Source organism: Callithrix jacchus, chromosome 1 (assembly GCF_049354715.1).
Source record: "Callithrix jacchus isolate 240 chromosome 1, calJac240_pri, whole genome shotgun sequence".
NCBI classification, from domain to species: Eukaryota; Metazoa; Chordata; class Mammalia; order Primates; family Cebidae; genus Callithrix; species Callithrix jacchus.
The window spans coordinates 134,070,186-134,092,880 of record NC_133502.1 but is presented as its reverse complement, the minus strand read 5'-3'; the positions used below and the strand labels follow the sequence as shown (position 1 = coordinate 134,092,880).

Here is a 22,695-nt window from a genome sequence, read left to right as displayed (position 1 = left end):
TCCCAAGTAGCTAGGACTGTAGGCAAGCACCACTATGCCCAGCTAATTAAAAAAAAAAATTTTGTGTGTGTGGAGACAGGGTCTCACTATCTTGCCCAGGCTGGTCTTGAACTCCTCGTCTCAGGTGATCCTCCCAACTCAGCTTCCCAAAGTGCTGGAATTACAGGCATGAGCCACCACGCCTGGCTATGAAGTAGTATGCTGAGCCACATTTTACAAATAAGGATACAAGTGTAGTGAAATTAAGTATTCTGCCCATGTTCAGAGAGCTAGTAAATGAAGGGACCAGAATACTGACTCAGGTAGTCTAGCTTGAGTACACAGCGTAAGTACTTCTACAGCTGTTACCAAACGTCACTAAAGTGCTGGGGGCTAAACTCACAAAATCAAATATGCCACTTCATCAGTACTTGTGGGCAGTCAGAATCTTTAGATTTACATATTAAGCACTTTAGAAGTTACTTCAAATAAGACCATGTTTTAAATTGCTAACACGTTTATTCATGAATGAAGCCAAGAAGAATTTATAAATGCATTTTAATACCTTGCTGATAAAATAGTAACATTCCATCTTTGCAATCTGATACAGAATATAGGAAGATACTGGTAAAGGCTTTGATGTGCATATCTATTATAACCAGGTAATCAGAACACGCACGAACCACCGACTTAAAGTGTTACACCATACCATCTTCTCAGAAGAGCCAGCTTCAAGCTCTACTGGGTAGCTGAGCAAGTAGCGTCCAAGGTTTAAAGACTGGAGAGCAGGGGAGAAAGATGAAAGGAGAAAGCAGCACACACTTCAAAGCCCACTTTTAAGCACACAACATTATGAATATTAAAAATAAAGGATGCAAACAAAAAAAGGCAACTCGGCATCTTCAGAAAGAGCATTTGGCACTATTCAACACATGAGGAGACTGTGCTTGGGGCCATCCACTCTCTCCAGCTTCTCCAGGTGTTTCCTGGCATTGCGAATGTTGATCAGGGTGGCCGCAGAAGGGATCGACGGATCTGACATGACCACCATCACGTACACGTTTGAGGTGAAGATGTCGATGAAAGCCGCGAAGTTGGAATTCCTAACTTCCATGCTCTGAAAGGAAGCGGCCAATTTACTGCAGCTCAGCTTGAACTGCTGGATGATGTTGCTGATCTTCTCAAACCGATGGACGTCGCGCTGCTCTTTGCACTGGTAGTGGGAAATAACCAAGAACGTAGCTCTTTCGAACAGCAGAACTTCATCGGCCTCGATGATTTGGGCAAAATTCCGGAGGTTCATCTCCAGCTGCTGAACGTTGGGAATCAGCTGGTAGACGATGCTGGACCAGGCTTTGTAGAGCGTCTTATCCCAGATGGACATTCGAAAACAAGCACACGCCAGTGGGCGAGACAGAGGCCTCAGGTCTTCCTCTCGCTCTTTAAAAATCAGGTCACGCTGATCCTCCTGAACCACATCCATTTTGTGCACCAGGCAGAAGATTTTGGCCTCAGGACGGTTCTGGAGGATGGCCTCCAGACATGACTGGTAACAAGGCATATCCTTTTCCAGTTCACGGCTCTCCACGTCAAATACGTAAATCAAAACTTCTACGTTACAGATGTTGTCTCACTGGCTGGTGAAGTAATTTTCCATGAAGGTGTCCTGACCGCCAGAGTCCCACAGGCTCAGCACCAGGTTCCCCAGGAATCGGATGTGGGAATGCTCCACATCAATGGTGGCCCCCAGGCACCATTGCCCTCCAGCCTGGGTTAAACACGAGCGAAACTCCGTCTAAAAACAAGAAGCCGGGCGCGATGGCTCACGCCTGAAATCACAGCACATTGGGAGGCCGAGGCGGGTGGATCACGACGTCCAGAGATGGAGACCATCCTGGTCAACATGGTGAAACCCTGTCTCTACTAAAAATACAAAAAATTAGCTGGGCATAGTGGCCCGTGCCTGTAATCCCAGCTGCTCAGGAGGCTGAGGCAGGACAATTGCGTGAACCCAGGAGGCGGGAGTTGCCGTGAGCCGAGATCACGCCATTGCACTCCAGCCGGGGTAAACAAGAGCGAAACTCGGTCTCAAAAAAAAAAAAAAAAGCCGGGCGCGGTGGCTCACACCTGTATTCCCAGCCCTTTGGGAGGCTGAGGCGGGTGGATCACGACGTCCAGAGATCGAGACCATCCTGGTCAACATGGTGAAACCCCGACTCTACTAAAAATACAAATAATTAGCTGGGCATACTGACGCGTGCCTGTAATCCCAGTTGCTCAGGGGGATGAGGCAGGAGAACTGCCTAAACCCAGGAGGCGGAGGTTGCGGTTAGGTGACATCGCCCCATTGCATGCCAGCCTGGGTAAAGAAGAGTGAAACTCCGTCTCAATAAATAAAAATAAAAAAGCCGCGCGCGGTGACTCACGCTTGTAATCCAGCACTTTGGGAGGCCGAGGTGGGTGGATCACGAGGTCCAGAGTTGGAGACCATCCTGGTCAACGTGGTGAAACCCCGTCTCTACTAAAAATACAAAAAAATTACCTGGGTATGGTGCTGCATGCATGTAATCCCAGCTACTCGCAAGGCTGACGTAAGAGAATCACTTGAACCAGGGAGGCGGAGGTTGCAGTGAGCTGAGATGTCACCATTGCACTCCAGCCTGGGTGACAAAAGCGAAACGCCATTTTTTGTTTGTTTTTTCCGAGACGGAGTCTCCCCCATCACCCAGGCTGGAGTGCAATGGTGCAATCTGCTCACTGCAACCTCTGTCTTTGAGTTCAAGCAATTCTCCTGCCTCAGCCTGCCAAGTAGCTGGGATTACAGGCCCAAGCCACCACGCCCGGCTGATTTATTGTATCTTCAGTAGAGACGGGGGATTCACCATGCTGGCCGGGCTGGTCTTGAATTCCTGACCTCGTGATCCGCCCGCCTCGGCCCTTCTCAAGGTGCAGTGTTCACGCCAAGGGCTTGAGACAGCGTGACTCGCCCCATCTTGGCTGCTGGACCTATCTGCTCTCCCACCCCACCTCCCCCCCCCCCCCCCCGCCCCGACTCTCCAGGGCTGTCGGGCTGTCGAGTGGAGGTAAAAATGGCTAAGCCACGGAGGCAAAAACAGAATGCAGAGTAAGGGTCTGCGGTTTATGAGGACACTGCGCTGACTGCTTCATATCCCCTTTAGTCTCTGTGTAAGCAATAAGCTTGTTGCAATTGAGGTGCCTGAGAGGGGCAAAGACCCCTGCCCATATTTTCTCAGGAGCTGAGCCTTTGCTCTTCCTCCTGATGGAAAACATTAACAAGCCACCTTAAGGGCACCATTGTTTCCTTGCACTGTGTATCTTTGAAAAACATATATTAACTTTTAAACTGCTTTGTAAGCTATTATCGCAAGCCCCCTTAAAACTGCTTTGTGAGCTGTTATCACAAGCCCCTGATAACTATTTTTGTGATTTCTGTTCCCTTTTCTGCTGAGCTAAAGTAAATGTAACAAGAAAAAAGGTATAAAAGCTGTCCAGACCTCCAGACTCCACTTTTCTTCTTTCACTTCCACACGCTCTCTCCCTCAGGTTGAACGAGACATCTACGTTGGCGGTCTCAGGGACTCCCGCAGGTCGGTAGCCCCCCGGCAGATGTGCCTGACCCTGACATCAAGGTGCTGGGATTACAGGCGGGACCCACGGCGCCTGGGCTTTTCCGCCATCTTTTTTTTTTTTTTTTTTTTTTTTTGAGACCGAGTTTCGCTGTTCTTGCCCAGGCTGGCGTGCAATGGCGCGATCTCAGCTCACTGTAACCTCCGCCTCCTGGGTTCAGGCCATTCTCCTGCCTCAGCCTCCTGAGTAGCTGGGATTACAGGGACGCGCCACCATGCCCAGCTAATTTTTTGTATTTTTAGTAGAGACAAGGTTTCGCCATGTTGCCCAGGCTGGAGTGCAGTGGCTATTCACAGGCGCAATCCCACTACTGATGGGCATGGGAATTTTGACCTGCTCCGTTTCCAGCCTGGATTGGTTCACCCCTCCTGAGGCAACCTGTTTGAAGTTCTCCTCCTTAAGGTTTCATTTTATTTTTATTTATTTTTTTCTTGAGATGCAGTTTCGCTCTTGTTACCCAGGCTGGAGTGCAATGGCGGGATCTTGGCTCACCTCCCAAGTAGCTAGGACTACAGGTGTGTGCCAGCACACTCAGCTAGTTTTTTTGTATTTTTAGTAGAGAAAGTATTTTGCTATGTTAGCCAGGATGGTCTCGATCTCTTGACCTCGTGATCTGCCTCAGCCTCCCAAAGTGCTAGGATTACAGGCGTGAGCCACGGCACCCAGCCTTTTTTTCTTAAATTCATTAAAAAAAAAAAATTGAGATGGAGTCTTGCTCTGTCGCCAGGCTGGAGTGCAGTGGCACAATCTCAGATCACTGCAACCTCTGCCTCTTGGGTGCAAGCAATTCTCCTGCTTCGGCCTCCCGTGTAGCTGGAATTACAGGCATCTGCCACCATGCCCAGCTAATTTTTGTCTTTTTAGAGACGGCATTTCACCCTGTTGGCCAGGCTGTTCTCAAACTCACGACCTCAGGTGAGCCATCCACCTCGACCTCCCAGAGTGCTGATTACAGGCATGAGACACTGTGCCCGGCCTTATTATTATTAAGACAGAGTTTAACTCTCGTTGCCAAGGCTGGAGTACAATCGTGCAATCTCAGCTCACTGGAACCTCTGCCTTCCAGGTTCAAGCAATTCTCCTGCCTCAGCCTCCCAAGTAGCTTGGATTACCGGCATGTGCCACTACGCCCAACTAAGCTTTTGTATTTTTAGTGGACATAGGGTTTCGCCATGTTGGCCAGGCTAGTCTCCAACTCTTGGCCTCAGGTGCTCCACCAGCCACAGCCTTCCAAAGTGCTCAGATTACAGGTGGGAGCCACTGCACCCAGCCTTGGTTCTTTAGTCAACAAAATATGTCATTGCTCTCAAAATCGCTGGTAGGGGGTTATCCATTCTTCCTTGAGTTTAGCTTATCTTTGTTGTTAACAAAATGTAAGTCTCAGGCATTTTTTTCTTTTAGGGACAGGGTCTTGCTGTTACGCAGGCTGGAGTAGAGTGGTGCCGTCACAGCTCACTGCAGCCTCCCACCGTTGGGCTCAAGCAGTCCTCCCGCCTCAGCCTTCCAGGTAGCTGGGACTAAAGACACACACCACAACTGGCTAGTTTTTGTTGTTTTGACAGTGTCCTGCTCTGTGGCCCAGGCTGGAGTGCAGTAGTGCCACCTCGGCTCACTGCAACCTCTGCTTCCTGGGTTCAAGCAATTCTCCTGCCTCAGCTTCCTGAGTAGCTGGGATTACAGGCAGGGGACACCGTACCCGGCTAATTTCTGCATTTTTATTAGAGATGGGATTCTGCCATGTTGGTCTGGCTGGTCTCAAACTCCTGGCCTCAAGTGCTGTACCAGCCTGTCTCCTACAAAGTCCATTGGAATATAATTTTAAAAACCCATAAAATGTGAAACATGAACTGCATCTTTAAGGATGGTTAACAGCTTCGAAATCATATTTGTCTTACCAGTCCTGTGGAACATTACAGAAAAAGTTTCAAAGCTAATACATTTCACTATCCCAAAAGATAATTGCTGTTTTCAAGCTTTTGGTGCCCAAAGAGGAGAAAAACATCCTTCTAGTGCTAAAGCATTTAGTAAGATTTTTTTTCTTTTGTTAAACATTTAATGACACTGTCCTTTCTTTTTATATGTTTTGAAATATTGTCTAGATAATTGCATAAAAAGATAGCTAATGTGAGTATTGATCATGATTTTTATCTTCCCCTTATTGAAAGTTTATTTTTAAAAAGTAATAAAAATAGCCGGGCGCGGTGACTCACGCCTGTAATCCCAGCACTTTGGGAGGCTGAGGCGTGTGGATTACGAGGTCAAGAGATCGAGACCTTGCTGGTCAACATGGTGAAACCCCGTCTCTACTGAAAATACAAAAAATTACCTGGGCATGATGGCGCGTGCCTGTAATCCCAGCTACTCAGGAGACTGAGGCAGGAGAACTGCCTGAACCCAGGAGGAGGCGGAGGTTGCGGTGAGCCGAGGTCGCGCCATTGCACTCCAGCCTAGGTAACAAGAGCAAAACTCCGTCTCAAAAAAAAAAAAAAAAAAGTAATAATAATACATTCCTTGGTTTAAAATTCAGAAGACTTAAAGGATACACATTTTCAAACCCTAACCACCCAGTTTTCCTCTGGCTTATCAGTTTCTTGTATTCTTCCCAAAGAGTTTTATAAAGATGCAAGAAAATGTGTTAGTATTGAACACTTATTCACCTTGCTTTAACTATATATATTGGGACACTTTCCATATATTTTTTTTCTGAGATGGAGTCATGCTCTTTCGCCAGGCTGGACTACAGCCTGGCACAATCCTGGCTCACTGCAACCTCAATTTCCCGTATTCAAGTGATTCTGCTAGCTCAGCCTCCTGAGTATATGGGACTACAGGCACACATCACCACACCTGGCTAATTTTTTGTATTTTAGTAGAGACGGGTTTCACCATTGCCAGGATGGTCTTGATATCCTGACCTCATGATCCACTCACCTTGGCCTCCCAGAGTGTTGGGATTACAGGCGTGAGCCACAACGCTCGGCCGAAAACTTTCCATATATATATATTTTTTTGAGACGGAGTTTCGTTCATGTCAGCCAGGCTGGAGTGCAGTGGCGCGATCTCGGCTCACCGCAACCTCCGCCTCCTGGGTTCAGGCAATTCTCGTGCCTCAGCCTCCTGAGTAGCTGGGACTATAGGCACGCGCCACCATGCCCAGCTAATTTTTTGTATTTTTAGTACAGACGGGGTTTCACCATGTTGACCAGGATGGTCTCGATCTCTTGACCTCGTGATCCGCCCGCCACGGCCTCCCAAAGTAACTTTCCATATTTTATGGGAAGAGGAAAGCTTTTCCTCCACCCTCTCATGCTCACTATCCAAGGGCCTGTAAGTTAAACTGACGAAAGATTAACAGGAGAAAAAGGTCAATTTCTTATGTATAAGAAAGCCAACAAAAGCAGCAGCTGACTAGTCAAATAAAGTTAAAGGCTTGCCTAAGTAACTTAGTAGGGAAAATGGTGGGGGAGAAATAGCTTTTACCAGAAAAGAACAGAAAAATTGACTTTTAAGAGAACTAATAGGAAAGTTTGTGTTAATGTTCATCTATACAGTTAGGAGTGGTGTTTCCAGCTTCTTCAGGGTCATAAGTTAGGGGATTTATGGTAGCATCATTTCTCAGAAATTTTGTTTTTAGTCAGATAAGGAAATCTTTGAGAATGCTTTTTTCCCCTCTTCATCTGTTGAATCTCAAATGCCTTCAGCTTAAAATAATCTTTTTATACCTGCTCTGGGGTTCCTAGTTGGTCTCTGCAATATCAGTATACAAGGAGCATCCTTTCTTATAGATGGCCAAATGGTATGTGATTTTATGACTATAGCATTATTTAATCAATGTCCTTTGATTTTTTCCCCTAATTTTTCTCTGTAAGAAACACTGCTCAAATAAAAGTAAACTTGGACATGAGTGTATGTCATCTATACATAGGAACTCAGTGTGAATATATGCTGACTATCTCAAAGTAGAGTTACTGGGTCAAAGGACATGTGCATTTGGATTTCCATAGCCATCTTCTTTCAACAGACATTCCTACCAGTGTATCCAAAATCTTGTTTCAGTTGATGTACATATTCACTGGTAAGTTCCCTAACTTTCTCTATTTTACAGTAGAATAACTTAATGATGTCACTCCTCAAAGTTTCTTTTCTTTTTTAAAATTCAACATTATTTTAATTTTTTCTAGGGGGTCTCATTATGTTGTCCAGGCTGGTCTTGAACTCTTGGCCTCAGTGATCCTCCTGCCTTGGCATCCCAAAACGTTGGGATTAGAGGCATGAGCCATGACACCTGGCCAAAAAGTTTATTTTCTTAAAAAAAACCTACATACATCCTACAAAGACATTTTTGAGTTGTTTCGTTAACAGGTTTCTTCTGTGCACGCTGGGCTATATAAGCATAACTGGCCATATTCAGTACCAAGAGATCTCCTCTTCATTGCGCTGTATTGCTCCTGACTCTACTGAGTACCTGCTTGCCCGGCTTCCCTACTCCCTCATTCTCCCTTTAAAACATCCAGTCACTGCCGTACAAACCAAGGTTGAATTCTTTTCACATTGCACTTTTTTCCCTATTGCAGTAACATATTATGGATAAAAATGTGTCCTTACTGTCAGGCTTTGTTATCTTTGACAATAAAAATAAACATATAACTGCAAGTAATAATAAGTGATATGTCATGTTAAAATAATTAAATTGGGCCGGGCGCGGTGGCTCACGCCTGTATTCCCCCACCACTTTGGGAGGCCGAGGCTGGTGGATCTCGAGGTCAAGAGATCGAGACCATCCTGATCAACATGGGGAAACCCCGTCTCTACTAAAAATACAAAAAATTAGCTGGGCATAGTGGCGCGTGCCTGTACTCCAAGCTGCTCAGGAGACTGAGGCAGGAGAATTGCCTGAACCCAGGAGAAAGAGGTTGCGGTGAGCCAAGATCACACCACTGCACTCCAGCCTGGGGACCGAGCAAGACTCCATCTCAAAAAAAATAAAATAAAGTAAAACAATAATTCTTTGGACAGATATTTTTCTAATTTTATTTTATTTTATTATTTAATGTTTATATATTTACTTATTTTTGAGACAAAGTCTGTTTGTCTCCCAGGTTGGAGAGCAGTGGCACAATCCCGGCTCACTGCAACCCTACCTCCAGGGCTTAAGGGGTTTTCCTGCCTCAGCCTCCTGAGTAGCTGGGATCACAGATGCGCACCCCTACACCCCGCTAATTGTTTTTGTATTTTTAGGTGAGCCAGGGTTTCACCATGTTGGCCAGGCTGATCTTGAACTACTGACCTCAAGTGATCCACTAGCCTTGGCTTCCAAAGTGCTGAGATTATAGGCGTAAACCACTGCAGCCAGTCCTTAACTTTTATTTTAAATTCAGGGGTACACGTGCAGGGTGTGCTGGTTTGTTACATAGGTAAATGAGTGTAGCAGGGCCCTGTTATACAGATTGCTTAATAACCTGGGTATTAAGCAGAGTATCCATTCATAAATTTTGCTGATTCTCCCCCTCGTCTTACCCTCCCTCCTTTTCTCATTTTATGGATTAGAAAACTAAAGACCAGCCGGGAGCGGCGACTCATGCCTGTAATCCCAGCACTTTGGGAGGCTGAGGAGGGCGGGTCACGAGGTCAAGAGATCGAGACCATCCTGGCCAACATGGTGAAACTTCGTCTCTACTATACATACAAAAAATTCGCTGGGCATAGTGGCGCGTGCCTGTACTCCTAGCTGCTCAGAAGGCTGAGGCAGGAGAATTGCCTGAACCCAGAAGGCAGACGTCGCAGTGGGCCGAGATCGCGCCATTGCACTCCAGCCTGGGTAAACAAGCGCAAAACTCCATCTCTGAAAGAAAAAAAAAAAAAAAAAAAAAAAAAAGCCGGGCGCGGCGGCTCACGCCTGTAACCCCAGCACTTTGGGAGGCCGAGGCGGGTGGATCAGGAGGTCCAGAGATCGACACCATCCTGGTCAACATGGTGAAACCCCGTCTCTACTAAAACTACAAAAACTTAGCTGGGTATACTGGCACGTGCCTGTAATCCCAGCTGCTCAGGAGGCTGAGGCAGGACAATTGCCTGAACCCAGCAGCCGGAGGTTGCGGTAAGCCGAGATCGCGCCATTGCATGCCAGCCTGGGTAAGCAAGAGCAAAACTCCGTCTTAAAAAAACAAACAAACAAAAAGCCGGGCGCAGTGGTTCACGCCTGTAATCCCAGCACTTTGGGAGGCCGAGGCGGGTGAATCACGAGGTTAAGAAATCCAGACCATCCTGGTCAACATGGTGAAACCCCGTCTCTACTAAAAATACAAAGAATTAGCTGGGCATAGTGGCGTGTGCCTGTAATCCCAGCTGCTCAGGAGGCTAAGGCAGGAGAATTGCCTGAACCCAGGAGGCGGAGCTTGCGGTGAGCCGAGATCGCGCCCAGCCTGGGTAAACAAGAGCGAAACTCCGTAATCCCAGCACTTTGGGAGGCCGAGGCGGGTGGATCAAGAGGTCAAGAGTTCTAGACCATCCTGGTCAACATGGTGAAACTCCGTCTCCACTAAAAAAAAATATACATATATATATATGTATATAATTAGCTGGGCATGGTGGCGCGTGCCTGTGGTCCCCACTACTCAGGAGGCTGAGGGAGGAGAATTGCCTGAACCCAGGGAGCGGAGCTTGCGGTGAGCCAAGATCCCGCCATTGCACTCCAGCCTGGGTAACAAGAGCGCAACTCCGTCTCAAAAACAAAATAATAATAAAAATAAAATAAAACAAAACCCTAAGGAGGAGAACTTCAAACATAATGAAGCTTCTTCGCTGGGCGCGGTGGTGCGTGCCTGTAGTCCCAGCTACTCCGGAGGCTTAGGTGGAAGGATCGCTTGAGCCCAGGAGTTCTGGGCTGTAGTGCACTATGCCGATCAGGTGTCCGCACCAAGTTCGGCATCAATATGGTGACCTGCCAGGAGCAGGGGAACACCAGGTTGCCTCAGGAGGGGTGAACGAACCCAGGCTGCAAACGGAGCAAGTCAAAATTCCCATGCTCATCAGTAGTGGGATTGAGCCTGTGAACAGCCACTGCACTCCAGCCTGGGCAACATGGCGAAACCTTGTCTTTACTAAAAATACAAAAAATTAGCTGGGCATGGTGGCGCGTCCCTGTAATCCCAGCTACTCAGGAGGCTGAGGCAGGAGAATTGGCTGAACCCAGGAGGCGGAGGTTGCAGTGAGCCCAGATCGCGCCATTGCACGCCAGGCTGGGCAAGAACAGCGAAACTCCGTCTCAAAAAATAAATAAATAAAAAGATGGCGGAAAAGCCCAGGCGCCCTGGGTCCCGCCTGTAATCCCAGCACTTTGAGAGGCCGAGGCGGGCGGATCACGAGGTCAGGAATTCAAGACCAGCCTGGCCAGCATGGCGAAACCCCCGTCTCTACTGAAGATACAGTAAATCAGCCGGGCGTGGTGGCTCGGGCCTGTAATCCCAGCTACTTGACAGGCTGAGGCAGGAGAATTGCTTGCACTCGAAGATAGAGGTTGCAGTGAGCAGGCTGCACCATTGCACTCCAGCCTGGGTGACCGGGGAGACTCCGTCTCGGAAAAAACAAACAAACAAACAAAAAATGGCGTTTCGCTTTTGTCGCCCAGGCTGGAGTGCAATGGTGACATCTCAGCTCACTGCAACCTCCGCCTCCCTGGTTCAAGTGATTCTCTTACCTCAGCCTTGCGAGTAGCTGGATTACAGGCATGCACCACCACGCCCAGCTAGTTTTTTTTTTTTTTTAAGTGGAGATAGGTTTTCGGCATGTTGGCCAGACTGGCTTCAGTGATCCACCAACCTCTGCCTCCCAAAGTTCTGGGATTACAGGCGAGAGCCACCGCTGCACCCGGCAGGCATGGAAGAGGTTCCGCTGGGGTCTGCTCGGAGGAGTCGCGCTGGGGAAAGCGAGTGGAGGTGCTCCTTGACGAAACTGGGGAATCCCGGATCTCAGGGCTTCTGTCCTGGCCTGCCGCCCTGGATCGTCCAGCCTGGGCGGGAGCGGGGAGAAGACCTCGCCCTTCTTGACTGGGGCTGCGTGTGAGGGTCCAACTTCGCCAAAGGCCTAGCCCGGGGTTCCCGGCCCTTGGCCCCACCCAGTAGCGCCCGGCCCCCCCCCAGACCTGGCACTCGCCCTCAACGAACATGGCGCCGACGGCCTCAGTACGTCAAGGGACACGACCGCGGTCCCCTTCTTGCGCTTCTATTAATCGCCGCAGCCGGAAGCCGAGCGGCAGAGCCGGCAGCCTGGCTTCCAGGTCGGCGGTGGCCTGCGCGGCTGGTGTGTGGCTTTGGCTGGCGCTGCAGGGCGGGATGCTGTAAACCCGGGAGAGCCCGTCGCGGGAGCGCAAGGAGCTGGACGGACTCTGGAGCTTCCGCGCCTACTTCTCCGACGACCGGCGCCGGGGCTTCTAGGAGCAGTGGTAGCGACCGCTGCTGCGGTAACTCGGGGCAGGGCCGGGAGGCGCGCGGAAGCCCGGCGGAGGGAGTGGGGGAGCCCAGGCCGCCTCGCAGGCTCTTTCCCCTGGGCGCCCGGGGGTTGGGGGCCCATAGGAGGTTAAAGATCAGTGGGCTTGGGAGCGCGGGGCTGGGGGAGTGGGGCAGGGAGGGGACCCAGGAGGACCGCGGGGCAGGAGGCGGAAGGAGGAGGAAGCGCCCCTGCCGAGCTCCCTCCCGAGGTGAAGGCTGAGCCCGGGCAGTGTCCATTTTTTTTTTAATGTTTATTATTAATTTTTAAAACAGTTTTTGAGACCGGGCTTGGCCCTGTCGCCCAGGCTGGAGCGCAGTGGCGCAATCCTAACTTGGCCCTCGAGAAGGCGGCGGCGGCGACGGCGGCGGCCCTCGAGAAGTTGTCGTCGGGGGCGGCGGCCCCGGCCAGCCCGGCCCGGCCACAGGGAAATCAGCGGCGGCGACGGCGGCCCCAGCCCGGCAGGAGGGAAGTCGGTGTAGTCGGTGTAGGCGGCTGCGGCGGCGCGGTCAGAGCGAGTTTCTTTGGAGAAGCCGTGGTGGCTTCAACGTGATGGTGGAGGATGAGACAGGTCTCTGCGGTAAGTGGCGGGGACTTGTACCCCACCGGGAATCCTCCAAACCTCCTGCTCCTTCTCCGGGGCTCCCTGCTTTGTCTGGGATGGGATGGTGGCACTATGGGGTGCAACACCGCCAGCGGCGAGGGATGGGTTCGGGGTGCTGTCAGGTGTTACGTTGCCCCCAGTGGGGGGGTGGCGGGGTCGGGTGTGAGATCCATGACATCATTGCCTGTGTCTGGGAGCTGGTTGGGGGCACTATCCAAGGCTGCATCGCCTACGTGGGGAGTGGGTTGGGGGCAGTGTCTGGGGCTGCAATGCTGGCGGGGAAGTATGGTTTAGGGGGTGCTACACTGCTGGTGGGGGGGAGGGGTGGTGTTAAAGGCGTCATGGGGACTACACTGAGACAGAGGTTGGGGGGCTTGTTGGGAGAGCTACACAGGGTTGGACTGCCTGTGGGGTGGGGTAGAGGGTTGGTGGGGGCACTCTTGGGGCCGGATACACAGCCCGATTGGTGGGGAGGCGGCGGGTGGGCCAGGTGCTCTCAGGGATCTGCGTTGCCTGGTAAAGAGCGGGTGAGTGTGCAATTCCGGGCTGCGTGGGTTGTGGCAGGGGCAGGTTGGGTGTGCTATCAGGGGCTACCCGAGCTAGCCATGGGGGTACTTCCCAAGGTGGAGAGGGAGTTTGGAGTGCTATCGGTGGCTGCACTGCCCAAGGCAGGGAGTTGGTTGGGGGCGCTATCCAGGGCCGCACTGTTCCCGACGGGGAGTGAGTCAGGGCACTCACTATTCAGGGGTGCAGTGCCCGCAGTGGGGGGTGGTTTGGATGCCATATGGGGGCATCGCTGCCTGTGGTGGGGGTCTGCTTGGGGGCACTATCTGTGGCTCCACTGCCCACCCCAGGGAGCCTGTTGGGGTGCTATCCCGGGCTGTGCTGCCCATGGTAGGGGGGTGGTTTGCGGGTGCCATCGAGTGCTGCAGTGTCTAAGGCAGGGGCAGGTTAGGGGCTGCCATGACGTGCTACACTGCCGGTGGTGGGGGATGGTGTTGGCACTATCCTGGGGCTGCACTGCCGGTGGCAGCGGGTCAGGGGCTCTGTCGGAAGCTGCACTACCGGTGGCAGGTGATGGAAGTTTCAATGACAGCGGTGGTCTCTGAGAGAGGAGTGGTCCTCCTCTCCCCGGACTCTAAACGGCCATCTGCTGCTGCCTGGCGGGCACACATTTCTGTAGCAGACACCATGGGGTGACGGGGCCCTGTGGGTGGAGGTCTCAGGAATGGGAACCAGCACATGGGTGCGGAGGGCTGACTGGGGCTGAGTTTCTGCTGCTCCTGCTTCCCGAGCACAGCCTGGGTGGTCCCAGTGGTTCCTGTGGAGCGGGAAGCCCAGGCACCATGGTGTCTCCAGTCTCTACTCCCTAGCCAGTTTGGGCCAAAAGGAGATGCTGTGGCCTTTGGAGGGTGGGTGTGAGTGCCTTCACTGAAACTGGCCCATGCCACCCAGTGGCCAGCATGACAAGGTGGGGGTCTAATGCTACCATTCTCTTGTGTCCCGTTCTAGGCTTTTCTGGCTTTGCCCGCCCACCTGCTCCATGCCATGAGAAGGAAGAGCTATCTGCTGCATGCTGGAGGCTGGAGCCTGTGGCACCACGGCTCGCCTCGCTGCAGTGGGTGGCAGCGATGGAGACTGCGGAGCGCTGGAGAGGTAGGAGCGTGGCTGGCTGCCACCAGGGCAGGGACGGGTGCAGAGGTGGCCAGGTGGCAGCCTCTGAGGTGGCCTTCGTTCCTGGGACCCTGCTGCTGTTTATGGCAGGCAGAGCTCGGATTGCCACTGCTTCTAATGCGCCGTGTGCAGGTGGCAGGTAGAGTTGAGCCGTAGGGTGGCAGTGCTGGTTTCTGTTCTTCTGTTCCTTTTTGTCCCTGGTGCAGGGCGTTGGTTGCAGGTGCTGGTTACCCTACAGCCACCGGGATGGGGCTGGGCGCCAGTTCCAGTCCTCCTCCTGCTGCGGGGCCTGATTTAGGTGCGGCAGCAGGGTCTGGCCCTTAGGTCCGCGTTGCTGGAGGAAGCGAGCAGGATCAGGGGTTGCCACCACGCTGCCGAATGCCATCTCTAAGTGGCAGGTGCAGCAGAATGCACGGGAGGCTGCAGGGCTGATCTCAGACAGCCTGGGAGTCGCCCAGGACACCTCCCCCCACCCTAAGATCTGTGCTTCCTTGGCCTCAGCCCAGAGTGTGGGGTCGCGGGCCCTGGGCCCGCTGCAACACCCAGGATGAGTCTGAGCGCCGGTTTTCATCACCCTGTAGCTGCGCCGCCGACCGCCTAAATTAGGCACTATGGTGACATCTGGCCCTGGGATTCCTGCTGCTGGTGGGGGAGGACAGGGCCAGGGGTTGCCACTGATAGTGACTTGCGTCATTTCCAGGTTGCAGCTGTGGCTGAGCCCATGGCAGATTCTTGCGGGGCTGCTCCCCGAGGGCGTGGGGGTCGGGGAGTATACCGCCATCCCACCCTAGGGTCCACTTTTCCTTAGGCCTGGCCCAGAGCACAGGTTTGCAGGTGCTGGGCACTGTGCAGCCACAGAGTTTTGACTGAGCGCCTCCTGCCCTCCCGCACCTGTGGGCTGACTGTGGCAGTATCTGGTCCTGGGTTCCATGCTACTGGGATTAATGTCCAGGGATGCCACCGCTGCTGCTCCATGTTATGTGTAAGTTGCTGCGGCAGCTGATCCAGAGCAGAGGCTGTCAGAGCTGGTCCCAGATAGCCTGAAGGTCGCCTAGTGCACCAGCCAAAGGGTTCGTTTTTTCTTGGCCCACACCCAGAGTGAGGATTGCAGGCTCTGGGCACTGCACCACTGGCATAGGGAGACAAGTGGTGGGGGGCTCCCTTACCTGCTCCACACAAAGCCCGGGTTGTCCAGAGTCAGCTCTCTCTCCAGCATGCCCCAGTCTCATCCTTGGTCAGCCCAGGCACAGAGGCCCACTCAGCCCTGGCTCCATATCTTGTGCCAGGCAGGCACAGAGGCACACAGCCTCAGCAGCTTTGTCTGTGGCTGGGCTAAACTGGTGCCCACCTCATCTTGACCATCTGCCCAAGTGGTCACAGCCTCCAGCATTGCTTCCCAGGCAGCACATCTGTTGCCCGTGGGGCACTTACTGCTTGGCCTCCCAAAGTGCTGGGATTATAGGCGTGAGCATCTGCGCCCAGCCTGTGGGAACTGTTTTAAATGTTGGCTGAGAAGAGGAAACATTGAAAAGTGGCAGGGAAACAGCATTTCCTGTCCGTACACCCCACACCAGGCATGTATCAAAAGCTCCGCTAGGAAAACATATTCAGAGAGGTCTGGTAACTTGCCTCAGGTCACATAGCAAGTGAGAGGCAGAGTGGTAGGCAAACCCAGGCCTGCTGGGCTAGTTTCTCCCCCTGTCACGTGGCCCTGGGCCACCTCTCAGGCACAGCAGAAACCCACCCAGGAAGACAAACCCTGAGGGCTGACAACTTTGGAAAGTCGAGAAATCTCTCCTGCAAGGCTGAGACCTTTGACGCCCCTGGGGGAGTGGACTAGGGGAACTGGGCCATGCGTGTGAACACCAGGCTGATGACATTTACCAGCTGCCTCCTAACGAAACCCACCCCAGGGCCTTTGCCCCAGCTACCTCCTCACCACAATCACCCCAGGGCCTTTGCCCCAGCTCCCTCCTCACCACACCCACCCCAGGGCCTTTGCCTCTGCTGCTTCCTCACCCCACTCACCCCAGGGCCTTTGCCCCAGCTCCCTCCTCACCACACCCACCCCAGGGCCTTTGCCTCTGCTGCTTCCTCACCCCACTCACCCCAGGGCCTTTGCAACTGCTGCCTCCTCACCACACCCACCCCAGGGCCTTTGCCCCTGCTGCCTCCTCACCACACTCACCCCAGTCAAATGGTATTTCTGGTTCTAGATCCTTGCTGAATTGTCACACTGTCTTCCATAATGGTTGAACTAAAGTAATATTTTTCTTAAGCTGCTTATTGGTGCTATGTACTCTCAAAGCAAAAACAGCCAAGTATGTTATTTTCACAGATGTCAGACTACGCAAGTATGTTTCCAAAATCTCTGGTTACTTGGGTTTCTAACCCTTCCCCTCAACTATGTAGATGGTATTCTAGTGTTTCCCTGAATTTTCTGTCACAGAGGAAAAGCCAGGGTCAGCCTGATTTTCATTCATTTCTAAGTACTTTTCTCAGATCCCGGAATGGTTTAAAGTTTTCCAGCATTTCAATACATATTCTGCCAGGATATGTCTATGTGAGGATTTCCTTTTATAGAACATGATTTTTTTTAAAGGTCAAGAAAAAATGTTCTCTTTGTTGTTGTTTTTTTCATTAGTTTGTTGTTCTACTCTACTGTGAAAATTCTATTGTATTAATCTTGGAGTTTTAAAATTGGGTTTCACAGCACTCTCGTCGTCATCACTTTCATTCTGTTATCCTTTTCCTCTACATTCTTGGAGGACTTCTCCAGTATATTCTTATTATCACTGATTTGATTTTCTTTTCTTTGCGGTATCAGTCTTGCTGATGAATATCTTCATGTGGATATTTAAATGCTTTTTGATTCCTTGCAAATCTCTTTGTTTTTTTAATTGTACTTTAGGGTCTGGGTTACATTTGCAGATCATGCAGGATTGTTGCATAGGTACACACATGGGAATGTGGTTCACTGCCTCCATCCCCCTGTCACCCACATCTGGCATTTCTCCCCATGTTATCCCTCCCCGACCTCCCCATCCTCCCCCGCTGTTCCTCCCTTGGCCCCCGCAACAGACCCCAGTGTGTGATGTTCCCCTCCCTGTGTCCGTGTGTTCTCATTGTTCAACACCTGCTGCCTGTGAGTGAGAACATGTGGTGTTTGATTTTCTGGTCTAGTGTCAGTTTGCTGAGAATGCTGGTTTCCAGATTCATCCATGTCCCTACAGATGACATGAACTCATCATTTCTTATGGCTTCATTGTATTCCATGGTGTATATGTGCCACATTTTCCTCGTCCAGTCTATCGTCGATGGGCATTTGGTTTGGTTCCAGGTATTGGCTATTGTAAACAGCGCCATTATGAACATATGTGTGCATGTGTCCTTATAATAGAATGATTTATAATCCTCTGCGTATATTACTCAGTAATGGGATTGCTGGGTCAAATGGAATTTCTATTTCTAGGTCCTTGAGGAAGCGCCACACTGTCTTCCACAATGGTTGACCTAGTTTACACTCCCACCAGCAGTGTTAAAGTGTTCCTATTTCTCCACATCCTCTCTAGCATCTGTTGCCTCCAGATTTTTTAATGATCGCCATTCTGACTGGCGTCAGATGATATCTCAATGCGGTTTTGCTTTGCCTTTCTCTAATAATCAGTGATGATGAGCATTTTTTCATATGTTTGTTGGCCTCATATATGCCTTCTTTTGACAAGTGTCTGTCCATATCTTTCTCCGACTTTTGGATGGGTTTGTTTGCTTTTTACTTGTATGTCTGTTTTAGTTCTTTGTAGATTCTGGATATTAGCCCTTTGTCAGATGGGTAGATTGCAAAATTTTTTCCCATTCTGTTGGTTGCTGGTTCACTCTGTTGATTGTTTCTTTTGCTGTACAGAAGCTGTGGAGTTTAATTAGGTCCCGGTTGTCTATTTTGGTTTTTGTTGCCAATGATTTTGGTGTTTTAGTCATGAAGTCCGTGCCTATGTTACGTGTATTCCTTTTCGTCTCCTTCCATTTCATTTTTTTTTTTTTTTTTCCTTTTATTCTTTTTCGTGAGACAGAGCCTTGCTCTGTTGCCTAGGCTGGCGTGCAGTAGCACCATCTCAGCTCACTGCAACCTTTGCCTCCTGGATTCAAGCAATTTTCTGTCTTTGCTTCCTGAGTAGCTGGAATTACAGGTGCCCACCACCGCTCCTAGCTAATTTTTTGCATTTGGGAAGTAATTGGGTCATGAGAGCGTGAACCTACATCACAGGGCTGTTTCCTAAATGCCGGGGCCAGTTTAATTCTCACAAGCTCTCATTTTGCCAAGGAGGAATTCCCACCCGAAGGCCCCGCCGCCAGGATGTGGAAAAGCTGAAAGCTGAGCTCGGGTCATACCAACTAAATCCAGGTTCCCATCACTCCATGACGCGGCCTTCAAGCCCCTTCCCCCTGGAATGGTGACATAGTGGTGGACTTGGCCATGCACTGCCTGACCCTGGCCGGCAGTGAACCGAGGAGACCACCTAGCTGGGACCCAGGGAGGAGGCAAAGAGGAACCTCAGCAGGGTCTGTTTCTCCTGCCTGGGCTTGTCCTGCACCCAGGGCCAATGTGGTCCTAGAGGGTATCCAGAACCCTCCCTTCCTCTTCCAGGTGTCCCCAGAGCTTCAGAAACGTCCGTGCTTAAAGAAAGATTCAATGAAACCATTTTCAAAAAAGAGGATACATACATACATGCATACATACATGCAGAAGCAGGAGTGTACAAGCCTGGGCAACATAGCAAGACCCCACCTCTACCAAAAAAAAAAAAAAATTAGCCAGGCATGGGGAGGCACGCCTGTTGTCTCAGCTACTCAGGAGGCTGAGTCAGGAGGATCGCTTGAGCCTAGGAGTTCAAGGCTGCAGTGATCTGTGATTGTGCCGTTGCACTCCAGCCTGGGCGACAGAGCAAGATTGTGCCTCTAAAAGTAAAAATTTTTTAAAAGGAAGTATGACTGTGTGTCTGTGTGTCAGAGCATGCAAATTCAACAGGTGTGTGTGTATGAGAGAGAAAAGACCACACACACACATGTGATGGAAAGAATGAGGACAGTTAAAGGAAGTAGAGACACACACACACACACACACACACACACACACACACCCCCCCTCAGCTAGAGTGACACTGAGAGGCCTGGCCCACTGGCTGGGGGGGCTCAGTTGTTTGAAGTGGCTTGTATTGAACCAAATAAACAAATGTCACAGCTCTAGAACTGGCACACCCGGCACCCCATTGAATTTCCATTTTTGTTTTTTTAACAAAAATATGGTCTCACCGTTTCCCAGGCTAGTCTCAAACTCCTGGGCTCAATCAAGTGATCTAATCGCCTTGGCCTCCCAAAGTGCTGGGATTACAGGCGTGAGCCACCAAGTTTCACCTACTGAATTTTCAGAAAAGCGCCATGAGGTCGCTCTTCTAATCCATGTTACATCTGGTGGGGCTAAGGCTCGGGAGGGGAAGCCTGCTGCTCAGGGTTACTTGTGACACTTGATGAGTCGCCTGTGAGCCAGTTCACCCCAAGCCCAAGCCCTTCTCCCATGCACCGGCATGTCCAGGTCCCTCAGTAGCAAGGACACAACGTGGGGCCCCATCAACTGGGGGTCTCTTCAGGCCTCTTCACGCCCCACAAGTGGCATGTTCATACATTGGCTGTTTCCTTTGTGTGCATTAATTCATTTGTGTGCATTCATTCTTTGGTGTGTGTATTCATTCATTCCTTTGTGTGTGCATTCATTCACTCATTTCTTGGTTTGGGCATTAATTCACTCATTCCTTTGTATGTGCAGTCATTCATTGCCCCCTCCCTCCCTTCCTTCCTTCCTTCCTTCTTGCCTCCCTCCTTCCCTCCCTCCCTCCCTCCCTCCCTTTCTTCCTCACACATTTTTGACCCCTCAGGGCTATGCTCGTTCCATGTGCTTATTGGCTCCCATCTAGGTCATACTGGATAAGAACAGAGAGGACACTTCTGCCGGGCCATCGGCTGGGACCTAGTCCAAGGCAGTGAGCTGTAAGTGGGAAAGGACCACCATGCAAGAGCTCAGCAGGACATGGAGGCCTGACAGGGCTGGGGGGTGGGAGGAACACATCCCGGGTGCCTTCCCCAGCCTCCCCTCCCCACCCCTACTCATTCACTCAACGCCTATCAGGGGCTGCTCGGGGCCTGGCCCCGCCTGCCCTCCTGCAGCTCACAGGGCCAGGGTGTCCAGAGAGAATTACAGGACCAGTCTGGGTGCGGTGGTTCATGCCTATAATCCCAGTACCTTGGGAGGCCATGGCGGGTGAATCACTTGAGGTCAGGAGTTTGAGACCAGCCTGGCCAACATGGTAAAAGCTTGTCTCTATTAAAAATACCAAAAATTAGCTTGGCCCACGTGGTGGTGCATACCTGTATCCCAGCTACTAGGGAGGCTGAGGCAGGAGAATGACTTGAACCTGGGAGTTGGAGATTGCAGTGAGCTGAGATCATGCCACCGCATTCCAGGCTGAGTGAAAGAGCAAGACTCCAACTTAAAAATAAAAGAGAGGCTGGGCGAGGTGACTCACGCCTGTCATCACGAGGTGAGCTGCATGAGTCTTTGCATGAGTTCCCTGTTTCATGATTCTGTGTAAAGTCTCTGAGGCCTTTGTCGGGTGTGAGGCCTCTGTGTGAGAACCAAGGAAGGTCTCTGAAATTTGCAGGAGGTCTCTGTGGGACTGAATGAAGTCTGTCAGTGTGGTCTCTGTGGGGTTCTCTGAAGGGGTCCGTGTGAGCACTCTGGGAGTCTCGGTGCTGTGTCTCTGTGGGGCACCATGAGGTCTCTGGAGGGCGCAGTGTGTCTCTCTCTGTGGCAGTGAGTGGTCCCGGTGGGCTCTCTGTACGAGATGTCCCTGTGAGGTTTCTGTGGGAGGCCTCTGTGGTCTCCACTGCTGGCCTCGCTGCACCCCATGGGAGACTGAGTAGCGGAGGGGTAAGGGCTTGCTTGCGCCTTCCTATGTTCTTGTTGGTCGGCCAGCGTTTCCTGTGGTGCTTCTCCTGGCCTGAGCCGTGGGGTCCACACGTCCAGCTCCTCCACATCCCAGAACTCGCCTGTCGGTTTCCTGAGGGAACCCAGCAGCAGCCAGGCATGGCCCATCCTCAGCAGTCAGGGTCCCAGCTCTGTGACTCACTCTCTCCTGAGCTCCCCAGGGGGACTGGAGCTGATCTCTGCTCCAGGTCCCAGCCCCTCCTGCTGGTCCTGGCTCTGCTGTCACTGCTGGGTCCACCTTGGAGGCTGCCTCAGTCATCTGGGCCCCAGACAGACCTGGCCCTAGGACAGGCCACATGCTGGGGACTGTTGCTGACTGCCCCCTTTACCCCAAGTGCCAACCAGTCCCACATGCTGGGGGCAGGGCCATTTCCATTTTCATCTAAATCAGTGTCACCGCCTGGCACGGTCCTCTCCAGCATGGAAACGAGGCCCCCGGAACTGGGCCTCCTGCGCGCCTGTATGTGCACAAGGCACGGAAACTCCCTCTAGAGACCTCAGACTCCTCTCCCTGATTTGTGGGGACCTCCTGCTTTCCCACAGGGAGAGGGCCCAGAGAGGAGGAAGCTGTGCTGAAAGCAGAGGGAGACAGAGCGGGGACGGCTCCTGCCCTGCCCACCCCCTGCCCATTCTGGACAGGTCACTTCCAGCTGCCTTGTGTGTTCAAATCCTGCCTGCCAGCCTGCCTGCCTGCCTGCCTCTTCCCCTGCTGGTCTGTGGGGAAAGAAAGGACCTCAGGAGCCCAGGGAGATTTGCTGTGTGACCCCAGCTCAGCTGCTGGGGTCCCTCTAAGTCACCACCTCTCTCCTGGGGGCAGTCCTGGGGCTACATGTATGTTAAAGGTCACCAGACTCCCGAGTCATGCCTGGGGTTCTCTAGTCCTTGCTTTTTCACCTATCGTCAACACATCCTTTTAAAAATGCAATAGGTAGGCCAGGTGCGTTGGCTCATGCCTGTAATCCTAGCACTTTGGGAAGCCAAGGCTGGTAGATCACCAGAGGTCAGGAGTTTGACACCAGCCTGGCCAACATGGCAAAACCCCATCTCTATTAAAAATGTAAAAAATGAGCCAGGTGTGGTGGTGGGTGCCTATAATCTCAGCTACTTGGAAAACTGAGGCAGGAGAATCACTTGAACCCAGGGTCTGGAGGTCGCAGTGAAAGGAGATTATGCCACTGTACTCCAGCCTGGGCAAAAGAGTGAAACTCTGTCTCTGTCTCAAAAAAAAAAAAAAAAATTCAGTAGGTTACTATGTGCAAGCTCATTA

The 22,695-nt window shown here is 51.5% G+C and overlaps 1 protein-coding gene and 1 pseudogene across 3 annotated transcripts in view; one reads left to right on the top strand and one right to left on the bottom strand.

Moving 5' to 3' along the window:
• Positions 1 to 478: 478 nt before the first annotated feature.
• LOC108590006 (ras-related GTP-binding protein A-like) lies at positions 479 to 11,738 on the bottom strand. 2 transcript variants are annotated; one of them, XM_078370359.1, is made up of 3 exons: positions 11,446 to 11,738; positions 2,406 to 2,500; positions 479 to 1,902 (listed from the first exon to the last, which is right to left on the bottom strand). In XM_078370359.1, exon 3 carries the CDS (start codon positions 1,538 to 1,540, stop codon positions 905 to 907), a length of 636 nt encoding a protein of 211 aa, XP_078226485.1. In that variant the 5' UTR covers positions 1,541 to 1,902; positions 2,406 to 2,500; positions 11,446 to 11,738; the 3' UTR covers positions 479 to 904. The 2 variants fall into 2 exon arrangements, with proteins under 2 accessions (XP_078226485.1, XP_078226480.1); XM_078370354.1 differs by having other exon boundaries at positions 479 to 2,500.
• Positions 11,739 to 11,876: 138 nt separating this feature from the next.
• LOC118155311 (HAUS augmin-like complex subunit 6) overlaps positions 11,877 to 22,695 on the top strand; it is a 30,874-nt pseudogene continuing 20,055 nt past the window's right edge. Inside the window, exons 1-2 of the transcript XR_013534637.1 lie at positions 11,877 to 12,691; positions 14,228 to 14,371. The product of XR_013534637.1 is annotated as an HAUS augmin-like complex subunit 6 (transcript). The remainder of the gene's footprint in view (positions 12,692 to 14,227; positions 14,372 to 22,695) is intronic.

Coding starts and splice junctions, on each gene's coding strand:
- LOC108590006 (XM_078370354.1), bottom strand. CDS start 1,540: ATGCCTTGTTACCAGTCATGTCTGGAGGCCATCCTCCAGAACCGTCCT.